General features: G+C 44.5%; 1 protein-coding gene across 1 annotated transcript in view; it reads left to right on the forward strand.

Annotated features, from left to right (window-relative positions):
- Nucleotides 1–823: 823 nt before the first annotated feature.
- Nucleotides 824–16,746, forward strand: part of Slc41a2 (solute carrier family 41 member 2) — a 70,850-nt gene continuing 54,927 nt past the window's right edge. Inside the window, exons 1-5 of the mRNA XM_051139758.1 lie at nt 824–1,523; nt 3,619–3,726; nt 10,422–10,493; nt 13,561–13,705; nt 16,262–16,408. Of these exons, the coding sequence (XP_050995715.1) occupies nt 954–1,523; nt 3,619–3,726; nt 10,422–10,493; nt 13,561–13,705; nt 16,262–16,408 (1,042 nt within the window). The 5' untranslated portion in view covers nt 824–953. The remainder of the gene's footprint in view (nt 1,524–3,618; nt 3,727–10,421; nt 10,494–13,560; nt 13,706–16,261; nt 16,409–16,746) is intronic.

The following is a 16,746-nucleotide window of genomic DNA, read 5'->3' on the forward strand; positions in this document are numbered from 1 at the left end:
GTCCATCTTTGCCCATGCTAGCTAAACAATCTATCAGCTGAGCTATATTCCCAGACTCCTGCAACTCAATCCAATCCAGTCTCCTTTACAATTTCCCCACTTCTATACTTTCTACCATACGGTCCCTAACACCGAGACTCTTTTTGTCATTCAAAAGACCCTACTAACACTATGCCATGTCAAGAAAACCTCCCAGATCAGCATTAAGGTCATGGAGAGGAAAGCACAATAGGCATTGAAGTGTCCAGAACGCAGTTAGCGTCCCCTCCAAATCAGCCACTTTTAGCCAAGCTACATTATAAAACATTTCTCCATTTTCTGTTTTGTTGTTAATGCAGGTTCTCACTGTAGTCATAGGTGGCTTGGAACTCACTCTGTAGACCAGGCTGGCTTCAAACTCACAGAGATTCTCTTTCCTCTGCCTCACAAGTGCTCGGACTAAAGGTGTGTGCCACCAAACCTGGCTTCTGAACTGTATTTTGTTTGTTTGTTTTGTTTTTGAGACAGGGTTTCTCTGTGTAGCCCTGGCTTTCCTGGAACTCACTGTAGATCAGGCTGGCCTTGAACTCACAGAGTTCCACCTTCCTCTTCCTCCCTAGTGCTGGGATCAAAGGCGTGTGCCACCACGCCCAGCATTGCGCGGTATTTTTATTAAAACAAAAATAAAAAAAACACTGTATGTCATAGAACAGATCTTTGTTCAACTTCTAGAATATAGTATTACTCCTGTACTTGTGTGAAAGCCAGTATAATTATAGTTAATCTAAATTCTAAATTTTATTTTATTTTTTGCAGATTGAATCTTTTTATGGAACTACTGAATGTTTTTTTAGTAGTGGAAACATTGTCTACACAGTAAAGTCGATGGCTTAATTTGAGCAAGCGTTGCTGTGGGTTTGGTTCCGTTGCGCTTCACGAGTCTGAAGGATACAGGGCTTTTTTATGATGACAATATGACTGTGACTCACAGTAAAGGAAGATCTGTCACTTACAAGACAAGTGGCCGCCCTGATAGTGGAGGAGGTTTTGTAGACTGGACTTTAAACTTAAATACAATTCAATCTGACAAGTTTTTAAACTTGCTTTTAAGCATGGTGCCAGTTATTTACCAGAAAAACCAGGAAGACAGGCATAAGAAAGCAAACGGCATCTGGCAAGATGGATTGTCGGGCGCAACGCAGACCTTCGCCAAGAGATCAGAGCCACATCTGGACTACCACGAGTTCTCGGAGCAGGCCTTCCACAGCAGCAGTGGGCATGCTCCGGCCAGCTGCAGCCCCAAGTATGACGACTATGCCGGCTACAACTACTGTGACAACTACTGTGACGGAAGGGAGGCTTCAGAGACCACCGCCATGCTACAGGGTGAAGATCTGTCCAGCGAGGGCGATGATGTTATCGTGGAAACAAACCAGAAGCCTCCGAAGGAGTCCAGCGGTGTCATGGCTCTGCAGATACTCGTGCCGTTCCTGCTGGCTGGGTTTGGAACAGTTTCGGCTGGCATGGTTTTGGACATAGTACAGGTGAGTTTTTATCTTTTTTGTTTGTTTGTTTAATTTCATGTGCATTGGTGTGAGGGTGTCAGATCCCTTGGAACTGGAATTACAGACAGTTGTGAGCTGCCCTGTGGGTGTTGGGAATTGAACCCAGGCCCTTTGGAAGAGCAGACAGTGCTCCTAACCACTGAGCCATCTCTCCTGCCCCGTCTTTTTTTTTTTTTTTTTTTTTTTGAGACAGACTCTCTCAGTGTTAGCCTTGGCTGTCTTAGCCTCACTCTGTAGACCAAGTTGGTCTCAAACTCAAAGCGATCCACCTGCCTCTGCCTCCTGAGTGCTGGGATTAAAGGCGTGCATCACCAGAGTTTTTATCTTTAGCTTCTGTGTGTATATGTGTGCACGAGTGCAAGTGTTTGACCGTGTGTGTGTGCGCGCGCGCGTGCGTGTGTGTTTGTGTGTGTGTGTGTGTGTGTGTGTAGGCCATAGGTAAACCTTAGGTGTCTTCCTCAGTTGCTTTCTATCTTGTTGTGTGAATATGTGTATATAATATGTGTGTATGTACATGTTTGTGTGTGTGTGTGTGTGTGTGTGTGTGTGTGTGTGTGTGTGTGTGTGCCAACCTTGAGTATCTTCCTTAGTTGCTGTCCATTTTTGTTTTGTTTGTTTTTCAAGACAGAATTTCTCTGTGTAGCCTTGGCTGTCCTGGACTCACTTTGTAGACCAGGCTGGCCTCAAACTCAAAGAAATCCACCTGCCTCTGCCTCTGCCCGAGTGCTAGGATTACAGGCATTCGCCACGTACCCGATTTTTTCTCTCTTTTCTTTCTCTTTCCTTTCTATTTTTCTTTCTTTTGTTTTTGACCTTGGGAATGTCTGTATCTTTGAATCTTTTCTTTTTCTTTTTTAAGATTTATTTGTTAGCTGGGAATTGTGGCGCACGCCTTTAATCCCAGCATTTGGGAGACAGAGGCAGGCAGATCTCTGACTTAGAGGCCAGCCTGGTCTTCAAAGAGAGTCCAGGACAGCCAGGGCTCTATGTTACAGAGAAACCCTGTCTCAAGAAACAAAAAACAAACAAACAAACAAAAAGATAAAAGAAAAAAATATTTATCTTCGATTTGCTTTTTGATTTTTGTTTTGTTTTGTTTTTGAGACAGGGTTTCTCTGTGTAGCGGTGGCTGTCCTGGACTTGCTTTGTAGGCGAGGCTGGCCTTGAACTCAAAGCGATCTGCCCGCCTTTGCCTCAGAGTGCTGGGATCACAGCTGTGGGCCACTGCACTGGGCTGATTTTTAAAATTTCATTTTATGTCCATTAGTATTTTGCCGGCATGCAGGTTTGAAGGTGCCAGATACCCTTGGTGCTACAGACAGTTGACGAGCTGCCATGTGGGTGGTAGGAGTTGAACCCAGGGCTTCTGGAAGAGCAGCTAGTGCTCTTACCCGCTGAGCCATCTCCCCAGCCCTGTAAATGTAATAACAGCAGTGCAGTTCTCTTGTTGGACTGTTGTAATTAGTGCAGGAAGCCAGACGCCAGTCCAGATGGCACAGTCCCATAGCCTGAGCTTCTAACCGTTAGCTACAAGGACCCTGCCATCAGGAGATGATACAGTGCCTGGGCGTGGTGGTGCATGCCTGGCTGGCATCTAGCATTTGGGATGCAGGGGCATGAGGATTGCAAGTTTAAGGCTGGCGTAGGCTATAGTAGTGAGTGAATGGCCAGCATGAGCTGTCTTCAGGACTCAAGGGCTGGTATGTGGCTCCGTGGTAGAGTGCTTGTCTCAAGTGTGATAGGCTGTGCTCTGCATCTGGAGCACTGCCAAAAAAAAAAAAAAAAAAAAAAAAAAAAAAAAAGAAAGAAAGAAAGAAAGAAAAAGAAAAGAAAAGAAGTAGCTGGGTGAAGGGGCATACCTGTAATCCCAGCAGCACTCAGGGAAGAAGATGCAGACAGATCTCCATGAGTTCGAGGCCAGCCTGGTCTATGTAGTGAGTTTCAGGCCATCCAGGGCCACATAGTGATGGCACTGTCTCGGTAGCAGTGACAAGAACCAAAAAGGAGAAAGGACCCCTGGGGTCCTTAGAAGTTTCCTTGTTCTAAAGGAACCTTGCTTTGTTTTATTTTACAGCACTGGGAGGTGTTCAAAAACGTGACGGAAGTTTTCATTCTAGTCCCCGCACTTCTTGGTCTCAAAGGGAACTTGGAAATGACACTGGCCTCTCGGTTATCCACGGCAGTAAGTCCTCTCCCCGGTTCCTGGTTTGCATGTTACTTGCTTCTCTCTACTGTGTCACGAGGAGGTCGGTTTGCTGTCTGGTGAGTTTCCAGACCTCAGGGTTATGCTAAATAGTCTTGACTGACATGGCGCCCTGCAAGGTCTCTCACCTGAGAGTACAGACCCACTTTCCCTTTTCACCAGAACAGCAGCGCGTTTGCCTCCTCCACGCCAGGCCACACTAGCGGTTATTGTTAGTGTGCTGTACATGGGGTAGGCAGATACTGCAAGCGCATACGGCTCTATAGTTGGTTGAGTTGAAAATAGAGCTGGCATCCTATGTATTTTCTTTTATGATCTGACCCATTATATACTGCTGATCTGTTCCTATCGGTGGGTCCATATTATATACTTTTATATACTTTATTGGCCCATTATGTACTTTATTGGCCGTATGCTCTTCTTTCTTTTCCAGACAGAGTCTCAAATTTGCTATGTAGACCAGGCTGGGTCCAGCAGAGCTCCTCCTGCCTCTGCCTCCCAAGTGCTGGGATTAAAGGCGTGTGCCACCACGCACACATGGCTATATCCTCTTAGAGTATACGGCCCAGCAGTTTGACTTATCTATTATTGGATATATAAACACTCTGAAATGGTCTGTCATTGCAAAAATTGTGATGATAGGAGCTGGAGAGATGTGGCTCGGAGCTTAAAAGCCCTTATTTGCCTGGGATCATCAGGTCTCTGTTCTCGTCACATGGCAGTTCACAGATTTCCATAACTCGGGTCCCAGGAGATCTGATGGCCTCTTCTGGCCTCCAGGCCCCAAGCATGTGGTGTACATACATGGCCTGGAACTCATGACATAGCTCAAACTGGCGCCGAGCTCACAGAGATCCTCTTGCCTCTGCCTCCCAAGTACTGGAGTTGAAGGTGTGCCTGGCGGGACACTTGATATAAATGAATGACAGTGCAGGCATAAAATGGACACAAATCTGAATTACAAATAAGGTAGAGCAGACCAGTTATTAGATACCGACTTACTGGTTTGTCCAGGGACTGACTTAGAGAACATGTGACACTGCCTCTTTACCAAGCATGACTTCTCATGCTGCCTGAAGAAGAGTGACCTGGAGAAACACCTGAAGTGGGCCAGTGCCCCTGGCCAGCTGCTGATGGCCATACATGTATGCTTCTATAAAATCTTCCTTGTGTGCCACCACAGGTAGATAGGTTTTCTTTAACAGTTGGGCTCAGGGCAATGGACACTCCTGTGACATATATTTACATAATTTAAGATTAGGCATGGTGGCACATTCCTTTAATCCCAGCACTCCGGAGGCAGAGGCAGGCAGAGGCAGGCGGATCTCTGTGAGTTCGAGGCCAGCCAGGTTTACAAAGTGAGTCCAGGACACCCACGGCTACACAGAAACACCCTGTCTCAGGAAAAAAAAAAAAAACAAACATTTCCTATATTTTCAAACCCAAGGTTTAAGGATACATCTTTCTTAAGTGATAATCTGATGCAATAAATAAATGCATTTAAAACTCTTTTAAAAAATAAGTTATAGGGGCTGAAAAGATAGCTCTGTGAGCAAAATGCCTGCTTTACAACGATGAGGATCTGTGTGTGATCCCCAGAGCCTGTATCTTCAATTTTGTTCAGTTGGTGTTTTGTTTTGTTGAAACAGGGTTTCTCTGTATAATATCCTTGGCTGTCCCAGACTCACTTTGTAGACCAGGCTAGCCTCAAACTCACAAAGATCCACTTGCCCCTGCCTCCCAAGAGTGCTGGGATTAAAGGCGTGTGCCACCAAGCTCCATTTTTTTTTTTTAATCCAGATGTGGCATGTGTTTGTAACCCCAGTACTGGGGAGGCAGAGACAGGAGAACCCTGAGTCTTGCTGGCCAGCCATATAGCCTATTTGGTCCATTGTAGACCAGTAGGACGACGCCTTGTCAGAAAAATCAAAGTGAATGACACCTGGAGAATGAAATCTGAAGGTGTGCCCTGGCCTCAACATGCATGTGCACACAGTGTGTATGTGCACTTGCAAACACACAAAAATCCATGCATACACCACACACACACACACACACACACACACACACAATCTGTTTTTTTAAAATCTAATAATGAAAAATTTTCTTTTGGTTTTTCCTTTTTTTAAAAGATTTATTTATTTATTATGTATACAATGCTCTGTCTGCATGTACGTTTGCAAGCCAGAAGAGGGCATCAGATCACATTATAGATGGCTGTGAGCCACCATGTGGTTGTTTTTCTTTTCTTTTTTTGGTTTTTTGAGACAGGCTTTCTCTGTGTAGCCCTGGCTGTCCTGGACTCACTTTGTATACCCGGCTGGCCTTGCACTCACGAAGATCCTCCTGCCTCTGCCTCCTGAGTGCTGGGATTAAAGGTGTGCACCACCATGCCTGGCTTCCTATTTTTTTGTTTTGTTGTTGTTGTTTTGCTTTGTTTTTTGATTTTTGTATTTTGTTTTTGATTTTTTGAGACAGGGTTTCTCTGTCCTAGACTGTCCTGGATTCACTTTGTAGATCAGGCTGGCCTCAAACTCACAGAGATCTACCTGTCTCTGCCTCCCGAGTGCTGAGTGGTATGTGCCACCACCGCTCAGCCTTTTCTTTCGTTTTTAAGACAGGGTTTCTCTGTGTAATAGCCCTTACTGTCCTGGAACTCTCATTATAGACCAGGCTAACCTCGAACTCACAGCTATCTATTTGCCTGTCTCTGCCTACTGAGTTCTGGCATTAAAGGCGTGTATCACCAAGCCAGGCAATTAGGAAATTTTGATAAATGCTTAAAAATTTAAGTTTTATGCTTATTCCAGCCCCTTGTTATCTCCTGACACTCCATCTTTTGGCACCCAGATGGAATGTGTGTTGTGTGCTCCCCTGGCCTTTGCTTTAAAGAAGAAAAAAGCATATGTGGCTTTACTGTGGTTCTGAGAATTTGTGGGAGAATGTGTCACCTAGACCTGAGTCCAGGAGGTATCTTCCAGGAGAAACTGAGGCAGAGGTCTCTAAAAAGTGGAGTGGGAGCATTTGAGGAGGAAGACCACTACCGGAAGGGAACTCAGGGGTGACTTCCGCTCTACTTGTTGCAAAGTGGACTTTGTTCTGATAAATACAGCCAAGCATACAAGCATTTAGGCAACGTGATAACTTTGCCGGGAATAGCAGAAGTTTTGGTTCAATTACCTTAAAGAACATTGTTCTAAAAGTATTCCGTTGTTGTTAAGCCTTGTCCAGAGTTTGTTTAGACTCAAAATAGATTAACCATGCCATTTTATTTCAAAATAGGTCACACTGTAGGGGATCCATAAAAAAGAATAAATTAAGTAGGTTTTCTATCTTTAATCCACATGTTAATGTTAAGTCTCACGATGCTGAATCCAGTCTTTTAGTGGCTGTCTGTCTGGTGAGTGTGCTGGCTAGTTTTATGTCAACTGGACACACATGCTAGAGTTATCTGAAAGGAGAGAACCTCAATTGAGAGAATGCCTCCATAAGAACAGCTGTGGGGTGCGGGGCGGTAGTGGCACACACCTTTAAACCCAGCACTCAGGAGGTAGAGGCAGGTGGATTGCTGTGAGTTCGAGGCCAGCCTGGTCTACGAAGCGAGTCCAGGACAGCCAAGGCTACACAGAGAAACCCTGTCTCGAAAAACTAAAACAAAACAAAACAAAAAAGAACAGCTGTGGGGCCCCACCCATTGTGGGTGGTGCCATTCCTGAGCTTGTGGTCCTGGGTTCTTTAAGAAAGCAGGTGCATGTAATGGGGTGGGGGTGAGGAGGCGGCTAGAGAGATGGCTCAGAGGTTAAGAGCACTGGCTGTTCTTCCAAAGATCCTGAATTCAATTCCCAGCAACCATATGGTGGCTCACAATCATCTATGATGAAATCTGGTGCCCTCTTCAAGTGTACATTTAAAAAAAAAAAAAGTCATTTTTGATGAGGGCTGAGGTCTACACTTACCTGTGGCTAGAAGAGTAAGAATTTAGAGTGCAGTTAAGAATTATACTGGCTTAGGAAAGTGCCAGCAATAGGCTCTTCTCTGAGAATCCATGACCTCATCAGCCCTGTGTAGTCTCTGGGCTGCTGGTAATGTGAGGGTGGAAAAGTGAAGGGTGGTGGTGGTGGTGGTGGGATGATCAAAGGGACAGCATAGGCACTAGGGCGGGAGGAGGGGAAGGGAGGAGGGAGAAGGGTGGGAGGAGGGGGGGAGGAGGAGGGGAGGGCCATGTGAACTTGGCAAGGCAAGGGCATGCCTACATGCCCACCGTTTCTGACTGCCTTGCAAAATTCATGGCCTCCCCTGCACTTGTGCCTTTCCAACGTTAAGTAATTCCTGTCATGCGATAACCTGAATGTATGGGCAGGAATTCTGTGGAATGTAGCTGCCCGCCTTGGAAAAGGTCGACAGTGATGGTACCAAGTGAACCTGGCACGGATTCCCTAAGTCAGTACTCTCATTCTGTCAGCCTGCCATCCTTGCTCTCGGTAGACCCTAATACATGTGTGCCCCTGCTACTTGTTAACAATGCCGGAGGCTCTTAGTCACCTTAGGTCACGAACTATAGCTAGTGGCATCTTTCCAGTAGTTACCGAAAATGCCACACCAATCTGTGCCTGCCTCTGGAGCTAGCCACCTGGCGTGGATTCACTCTTTAAACACTGCTCTCTTGAGTGGAGCTCGCCAACTGTGAGAGCTACAAACATGATGGAATCAATAATTATTGTCAGGCTTAGCAAATAAGTCTATAACAACTGCATGAGTAATTATTGTAAAGCACCGGGAAACCTCAGTGTTTGCATTAGCTGGATACTTTGAGGCCAAAGTCCAGAGGGAGATTGCAGAATAGAAAATGCTTTCTAAACATCAAGATGGCATCTTGATGTGGTGCTTAGCCTGGTGATCTGTTGCCACAGGGGTAACCCTAGTGTGTCCATGGTTGAAGCCGCCTGTAAATAATAACTTTATATGTTCTATGGAGCTGGATATTGAGCCCAGGCCTCCTGTGCTCTGCATCTTCTTTACTCACCTTGTAAGATTTTTTTAAACAAGATTTAAAATATTTACTTAACATATGCCCATGTGTGAGTGAGCATGCACATACCATGAGTGGGTGTGAGGTCAGGACTGCTTGCTGGAGTTGTTCCCTCCTTCCATTGTGTGACCTCTAGGAATCAAACTCAGGTTGCCAGGCTTGAACAGTGAGCCCCGTCACTATGGAGCCATTTTTCAGGCTCCAGATATTTTTGTTTTTTATAACATTTGAAAATCTTCCCCAAGTAGATGATAAATAATGAAAATCTAACTCAATGTAATAATAGCTATAAATTGTGTGTGTGTTTGTGTGCTGCTAATGATTGTCCATTGCTTTCCAAATTATAGTATAAAAACTTAGAAAATCTGGATATATATATTACATTATTCTGTGTGCATGCCAGAAGAGGGCACCAGCTATCATTATAGATGGTTATGAGCTACCATGCTGGGAATTGAACTCAGGACCTCTGGAAGAGTAGCCAGTGCTCTTAAATTCTGAGCCATCTCTCCAGCCCCCTTGTTTTGTTTTGTTTTTTTTTTTTGTTTTTTGAGACAGGATCTCTCTGTGTCCTGGAGTTGCTTTGTAGATGAGGCTGGCCTTGAACTCACAGAGATCCACCTGCCTCTGCCTCCCGAGTGCTGGGATTAAAGACATACGCCACCGTGCCTGGGCTATAGATGTACATTTTAAAAAAATCCTGAGTAGTTGAGAAAATTATCTGGATTGCAGGACAGGAGAGTATGTGAATATTAATCTTATTTTGGAAAGCATTCTTCCATTTACTAGAAATGGAATATTTACTAGAAATGTATATATAGATATATAATTGGATTTATACAATCAAAATATGGAACCTCCTGAATTCTTTTTGTTGTTGTTGTTGTTGTTGTTTTTTTTTTTTTTTTTTTGAGACAGGGTCTCTCTCTGTGTAGCCTTGGCTGTCCTGGACTCCCTTTGTAGACCAGGCTGGCCTCGAACTCACAGCAGTCCGCCTGCCTCTGCTTCCCAAGTGCTGGGATTAAAGTGTGTGCCGCCACCACCTGGCGGAACCTCCTGAATTCTTACTGTGAATAATCATGCTCATGACTCAAATACACATGAATGATTTGTTTGTATCCTGCTCTTTGGTGATTCTTTGTGTTATATTAGTTTTATGCTATGGAATTATGTGCCAATGGCTTAAAATCATTACCATTATATCTATTGGGCCTCATTAAATCAAACTTGGTGCATGAGGATGACAGTTGATAATGTAGTTATGACATCTTCTAGTAGATGAATGACTAGAACTCGTCACCTAAAGACCTATTTTCCCATCTCAGCCAAGCCGGGTTCAAATAGCCCACTGGTGGTGTATGGGGGCTGTTCTGAGCATAAGCTGCACCCAGCAGGTTTACTAAAGGTGTGCTCTCTACTTTAAGATTTCAAGTTCTTTTTTTTTTTCCCCTGTAGACAGTTTCTCTGTGTAGCTTTGGCTATCCTGGACTTGCTTTGTAGACCAGGCTGGCCTCAAACTCACAGAGATCTGCCTACCTCTGCCTCCCGAGTGCTGGGATTACAGGCGTGCGCCACCACGAAGGCTTCAGGTTCTGTTCAAATAAAGCAGACAACAGAGTAACACATAAATATGTCCCCCTTCCAGGTAAACATTGGGAAGATGGACTCGCCCATTGAAAAGTGGAATCTAATCATTGGCAACTTGGCTTTAAAGCAGGTGAGCGACACATATGTATTTACGGATCTGTGGTGTAAGTCTACCGCATGTTTCAGGAGATATCAGAATAACTTAGTACCTGGAAAAGGTCATGGAATAAGTTATAATCAATGCCCATGGTCTTTGAAAGTTATTTTCTTTCTAGAAACGGAACAAGTTCTTCCAAATGTAGAAAAGTATACAAATACTGAAAAACAAAAAACATACTATAGCTGTAATAGAGTTAGCCTTTGTGTTAATATTTATACAAATATTGAAGACTTCATTGTTTCAGTGCTGCCTTAGCTACTGTTCTATTGCTACGAAGGAATATCATGACCAGCTCTTACAGAAGAAAGCATTTCAGTGTGGGCTTGCTCACAGTTTCAGAGTCTGATCGTCACGGCTGGACAGAGGCAGGCATGGTGCTTGAGCAGTAGCTCGGAGCTTCACATCCTGAGCCATAAGCAGCAGGCAGAGAGGGGGAGCGGAGGGGAGGGGAGGGGAGGGGAGGGGAGGGAGGGACAGGGACAGATACTGGGCCTGGGAAGGGCTTTTGAAACTTCAAAGTCCACTCCCAGTGACACACCTCCTCCAACAAGGCCCATTTCCTAATCCTCACCGATTGGTAACTAAGCATTCAGATACATGAGCCTATGGGGCCATTCTCGCTTAAGCCCCCACATGTGCTACATCTCTCCTTGTATTTATGACTCTACTTTTGTACTGTGAGTGTATTTTTTTTAGGGGGCGGGGAACAAGGAAACAGGAGCTCACGTATCCCAGGCTGGCCTTAAATGTTTTATGTGGGTCAGGATGACCTTGCACTTGGGATGCCCCTGCCTCCTCCTGAGTGTGAGAATTACAGATTTGTGCCTCCGGTCCTGGCTTATGTGGCGGCTGGGGTTAAACCCACTGCTCCGTGCATGTTAGGCAAGTGCTCTTTCAGCTGGCCCCATCTCTAGCCCTGTCTTTATTGTTTTTGAGATAGACTTCCAGTGTTGCTCAGGATGGTCTTAAACTCACACAGAATCCTCTGCCTCTGCCTCCGAGTGCTGGGATTAAAGGCTTGCTCCACCGTGCCTGGCTCATACGCTGCTTTTTGTGTTTTGCTTGTTTGTATTAGTTTTTATTCTTGTTTTTCGAGGCAATATCACTGTGTTTTTCAGTCTGGTCTCAAACTTCTGGATTCAAGTTAGTCTTCCTGGGTCTACAGGAACCCAATACCAAGACTGCCTACTTTAGTGTGTGTTTGTTTGTCTGAGACAGGTTTTCTCTGTGTGGCCTTGGCTGTGTATTTCTAAGTGTATTTGTTGCTCAGTTAAACTGAACTCTTCTCTGGTTGCCCATTTGCTTATGTTGGTTGTCCCTACTTAATGCTACCATTAGTGTTAATAAAGCTTTCCATTTCTTTCTTTTTTTTATTTTTATTTTTTTTGATTTTCCAATAGGGTTTCTCTGTGTAGCCCTTGCTGTGCTGGACTTACTTTACAGACCAGGCCTCTGACATCCAGAGTGCTGGGATTACAGGCATGTGCCACCACACCTGGCATTAATTAATAAACCTCTTTAATTATCAATAACATATGTCCTGAGCCAGGAATTATCTATTGTCTGTGGCTCTTTCTAACCTGAGGTGTGTCTTCTGCCACTTCATCTATTCTCTTCTGATTCTCAGTCAAAGATATCACCTATCACGAGTAACTCTTTAGTTAGTTTGAGCACTAGGAACATACACCATGCACTAATTTTAGTGTTAGCTTAACTAGGCCATAAGATAGAGAACATGAAAAAAAAAAAAAAGATAGAGAACATGGCAGTGGGAATATAATTTCCTGTATGGCGTTTCAAGGGCAAAAGAATTCCTGAAAATAAGAAAATCTGAGCTATAACCTCAGCTCAAACATAAACTATCTGTAGAGCCTTTGTTAATTTATATAACCTTCCTTGGCTTTATTTTTGTCTTTTCAGTCTAAGAACCTTTCAGCTTGACCTTGTAGGAATCTGAGCAGGATTAGTAGAAAATATTTAGGAGCAGTCCTGGGTGAGAATTGTATATCAGTGGACGAGTTCTTGCCTAACATGCAAGAAGTTTGTCCCCTGCAACAACAATAAAGCAAACCAAGACCTTCCTAATATTTCTATGTGAATAGAGTACTGTAACAAATTTAAAAAATTGAAAATATATGGATTTAGACTCTGAAGTGGTGAATGTGTCATTAAGTGCTCCATATAGGCCACTGTGACAATCCCCACCTCAGCTTCTGGCACTCTGTCCTCCCTTCGTCACCCTTCCTTGCCATCCTCTTTCCTGTACCTGTTGATTAGGATGGTTGCCGGAGATGGCTAGGAATTTGCTGAGGTAGCTGCCAAAATTGAATGCCTCTTTGTCCTACTCTGCCAAGGACATGTGAGAAGCAGGGAAGTTGGGTGGACCCAGCATGACACCGCGGATGCTCACCAGTGAGGCGGTGGTTGGTTGGAGTGGTTACCACTGACCAAAGGAAGAAGATGGAGGCTGTGGGTTGGGTCAGGGGAAAGGTTATCTTCTTCCTGAAGTTCGCCAGCAGCGCTTGTGAAGGAGAAGTATAAAGTGCTTGTGAGTAAGGACAGGCCTGGAAGGGCGGGAGAGATGGCTCAGCCCTTAAGAGCACCCACCGGCCGCTCTTCCAGAGTATGAGGTTTGGTTCTCAGCACCCACATCACGTGGCCCACGACCACCTGCAACTTCGGCTCCAGGGCATTAATCAATCTCTCAGCATCTGGGGGGGGGGGGCAGAGGCAGGCAGATCTCTGTGAGTTTGAGGTCAGCGTGGTATACACAGTGAGTCCTGGACCATACAGGACGACGTAGTGAGAGTCTGTCCCAGCAATGGAACAGAAAAGATGCGGCCTCTCATTCTATGCCCATTGACACAGAACAGGGAAACATGAGGGCTCACTGTCTTCAGCGGGGTTAAAACTGAAATCCAGCCGCCTCTTTAAAATAGCAGCGCTCTCAATTTTCTTGTACGTGACCACTAACTACTGAAAATTCAGTGTTTTAAAAATGGCTGATTGATCTGGATTTTGCAAAACCTGTTTTCAGGTTCAGGCCACGGTGGTTGGTTTTTTAGCAGCTGTGGCGGCGATCATACTGGGCTGGATTCCGGAGGGGAAATATTACCTCAGCCATTCCATACTTCTGTGCTCGAGCAGTGTGGCAACCGCCTTCATTGCGTCTCTACTGCAGGGTAAGTGAATTTGTAAATGTCTGCTTGGCAGCGTTTGGCTCTTCAGTAAGACGATTGCTTTCCCAGGATGATGGCTTTTAAAATGGTACTTGGTCATGATGAAAATTTCCACATAAACTTTAAAGAATCTTAGTTTAGATTCTTCCCCCACCCCTACCCCCAAGACAGGATTTCTCTGTGTAGCCCTGGCTGTCCTGGACTCACTCTGTAGACCAGGCTGGCCTTGAACTCACAGAGATCCACCTGCCTCTGCCTCCCAAGTGCTGGGTCTATAGGTGTGCCCCACATCTGACCGGCAAAACTCCCAAACTTTAAGTGTCTTTGATAATGTAAGCATAACCTTGTGTTTATGCCTAAGGTAGCATATTTTTGGCTGTATGTTTAAAAAAAATTAGTTAAAAATTAACTGAGCAGGTTGGTGGTGGTGCACACCTTTGATCCCAGCACTTGGGAGGCAGAGACAGGTGGATCTCTGAATTGGAGGCCAGCCTGGTCTACAAAGCTAAGTCTAGGAGAACCAGGGCTACACAGAGAAACCCTGTCTCAAACATACCCCCTCCAAATAAAAAATTAACTGCATTAGAATTTACAGAATTGCTGGGCATGGTGGCACACACGCCTGGTAGGCAGATTGCTGTGAGTTTGAGGCCAGCCTAGTCTACAAAGCAAGCCTAGGACACCTAAGGCTACTGTCTCGAAAAACCAAACCAAAACCAAAACCAACAACAACAAAAAACCCCAGAATTTACAGGATTATCTTCTTTATATTTATTGATATGAACACTATGTAGGCACCGTGTATGTTACAGAATATAATCATTGAAGCTGGTTGCTTTTTTTTTAACTTTGGTTTTTTGAGACAGGTTCTCTCTATGAAGCCCTGATTGTCCTGGAACTCTCTCTGTAGAGCAAGGTGGCCTCAAACTCACAGAGATCCCCCTACCTGTGCCTCCCAGTGTTTGTGATCAAAGGTATGCTCCATCATGCCTGGATAGTTCTTGCTGCATTTTAAAAATAATAACAAAAACTTATTTCTGACTTTGTTTCATTCAGAAAGTTTCTAAAAAAACTTTCAATGTATGAAATGTGAAATATCAACAATTTTCAGGACTCATACTTAAATGCATTTTTAATGCTTCTCACCTCACTGCACTTCACTGCGGAAGTGATATTGTCACTATTGTAATACACGCGAAGTGGGTAGGTCCTGTAAACTACACTTCATAGGCCAGGGAACTCTGCCTCCTCGTCAGTAGTACAGATTAAAGCTCTGACATCTGCCAGCTGTCCACAGGGCTGTGGGCGTGGCTGCAGGGATGGGAACGGCCAGGCTCGAGAAGTCTCCCACGTAGGTCTTTAAAGGTACTGACTCGGGAGAAAAGTTTCTGTAGATGCCCATCTCAGATGGTTATATAAACATTTTCACATCCTCCCTGCCTTTCTTTCTTCTTTCTTCTTTAAAAAAGATTTATTTATTTATTATGTATTCAGTATTCTGCCTGCATGTACACCTGAACTCTGGAAGAGGGCACCAGATCTCATTATAGATGGTTGTGAGCCACCACATGGTTGCTGGGAATTGAACTCAGGACCTTTGGAAGAGCAGGCAGTGCTCTTAACCACTGAATCATCTCTCCAGCCCCAGACACACATTCTTCTGCTCGCAGCTTTGGCTTTATGAGCCAGTGTTGTGTCCTGGCTCAGAATCATAAACTGTGTGGCCTTTGGCACGAATTTAAACCCACTCCCTACAACCTGGGCTTGTTACCCATAAAGCGAGTGGTGCTTAATAAAATATTTACAGCCATTTGTTCTCTGAAAGTGTCTTGAGATGCTGTTTATTTCCTATTACAACCATGCTTGTGGTTCAGACTGCCTGCATGTACCCCTGCAGGCCAGAAGAGGGCACCAGATCTCATTATAGATGGTTGTGAGCCACCATGTGGTTGCTGGGAATTGAACTCAGGACCTCCGGAAGAGCAAATAGGCTCTTAACCTCTGAGCCATCTCTCCAGCCCACAACAAATGTTCTTAACCACCGAACAAATCACCTCCCAAGAGTGTCTTTCATAAGTATCCTCTGAAGTCTAGTGGCCAGATTTTGACTATGTCCTGCTTCCTAATACTTTGCTTTAGACAATAAAATGAAGCATTTTTAGTTACCAAATATGGCACGCTTGTTTTGTTATTATGCATACAAATAGGATTCCTCTCTTTCTTGCATTTTCATACTTCAAGGGTAAAAATGAAAATCTGTGGTTTAGTATGTATGCATTACATTTAAATCATGTGCCTCATTAAATTCAAATTTTTAATTTTCACTTGATTTTATAGTAAATGCAACACTGAACTGATACCTTCCGTGATCCCTCGCAGTTTGCCTAGGGCGTTTTGCCCAAGTGGTTACAGCTAAATGTTGTGTTTGCTTAATCAATTTATTTGAGCATTCTAACTGGAACTGGTGTGCTGTTTATCATCCACGCTGTGTATTTCAGTAATTTGGGGAATGGATTTTTCTGAGTCAGCATCAAAGGTAACGATCCTTCTTTCTCCTAGGAATAATAATGGTTGGAGTTATCGTTGGCTCAAAGAAGACGGGCATAAACCCTGACAACGTGGCCACGCCCATCGCTGCTAGTTTTGGCGATCTGATCACTCTCGCCATATTAGCTTGGATAAGTCAGGGTCTGTACGCCTGCCTCGGTAAGTTGACTTGAAAGTAAGCATGATATTATTCAAAGTCTCCAAACGAAATGTGACGTGTCAGGAATTGGGGTGACCTTCATCTGTTAGAACTAGTGGTGCACGTGGTTAGAAGAGGGTAGCTTGTCCCTTGGTTACGTGTTGTGGTTCTCATATATGTATTTTCTCTTCCTGAGTTCAGAACGCTAAGATAATGTTTATCCTCTGTGATTTCTTCCATTCTGCCCTGTCCCCAGCTCTTCTTTCTTGACGCAACCTCTGGTTCATGTAGCCCCAGGCTATCCTCAAACTAGCTATGTAGCCAAGGCTCACCTTAAAATTGTACCTGTCAAGTATTC

The sequence above is a fragment of the Acomys russatus genome, chromosome 31 (genome assembly GCF_903995435.1).
Source record: "Acomys russatus chromosome 31, mAcoRus1.1, whole genome shotgun sequence".
Taxonomy (NCBI): Eukaryota; Metazoa; Chordata; class Mammalia; order Rodentia; family Muridae; genus Acomys; species Acomys russatus.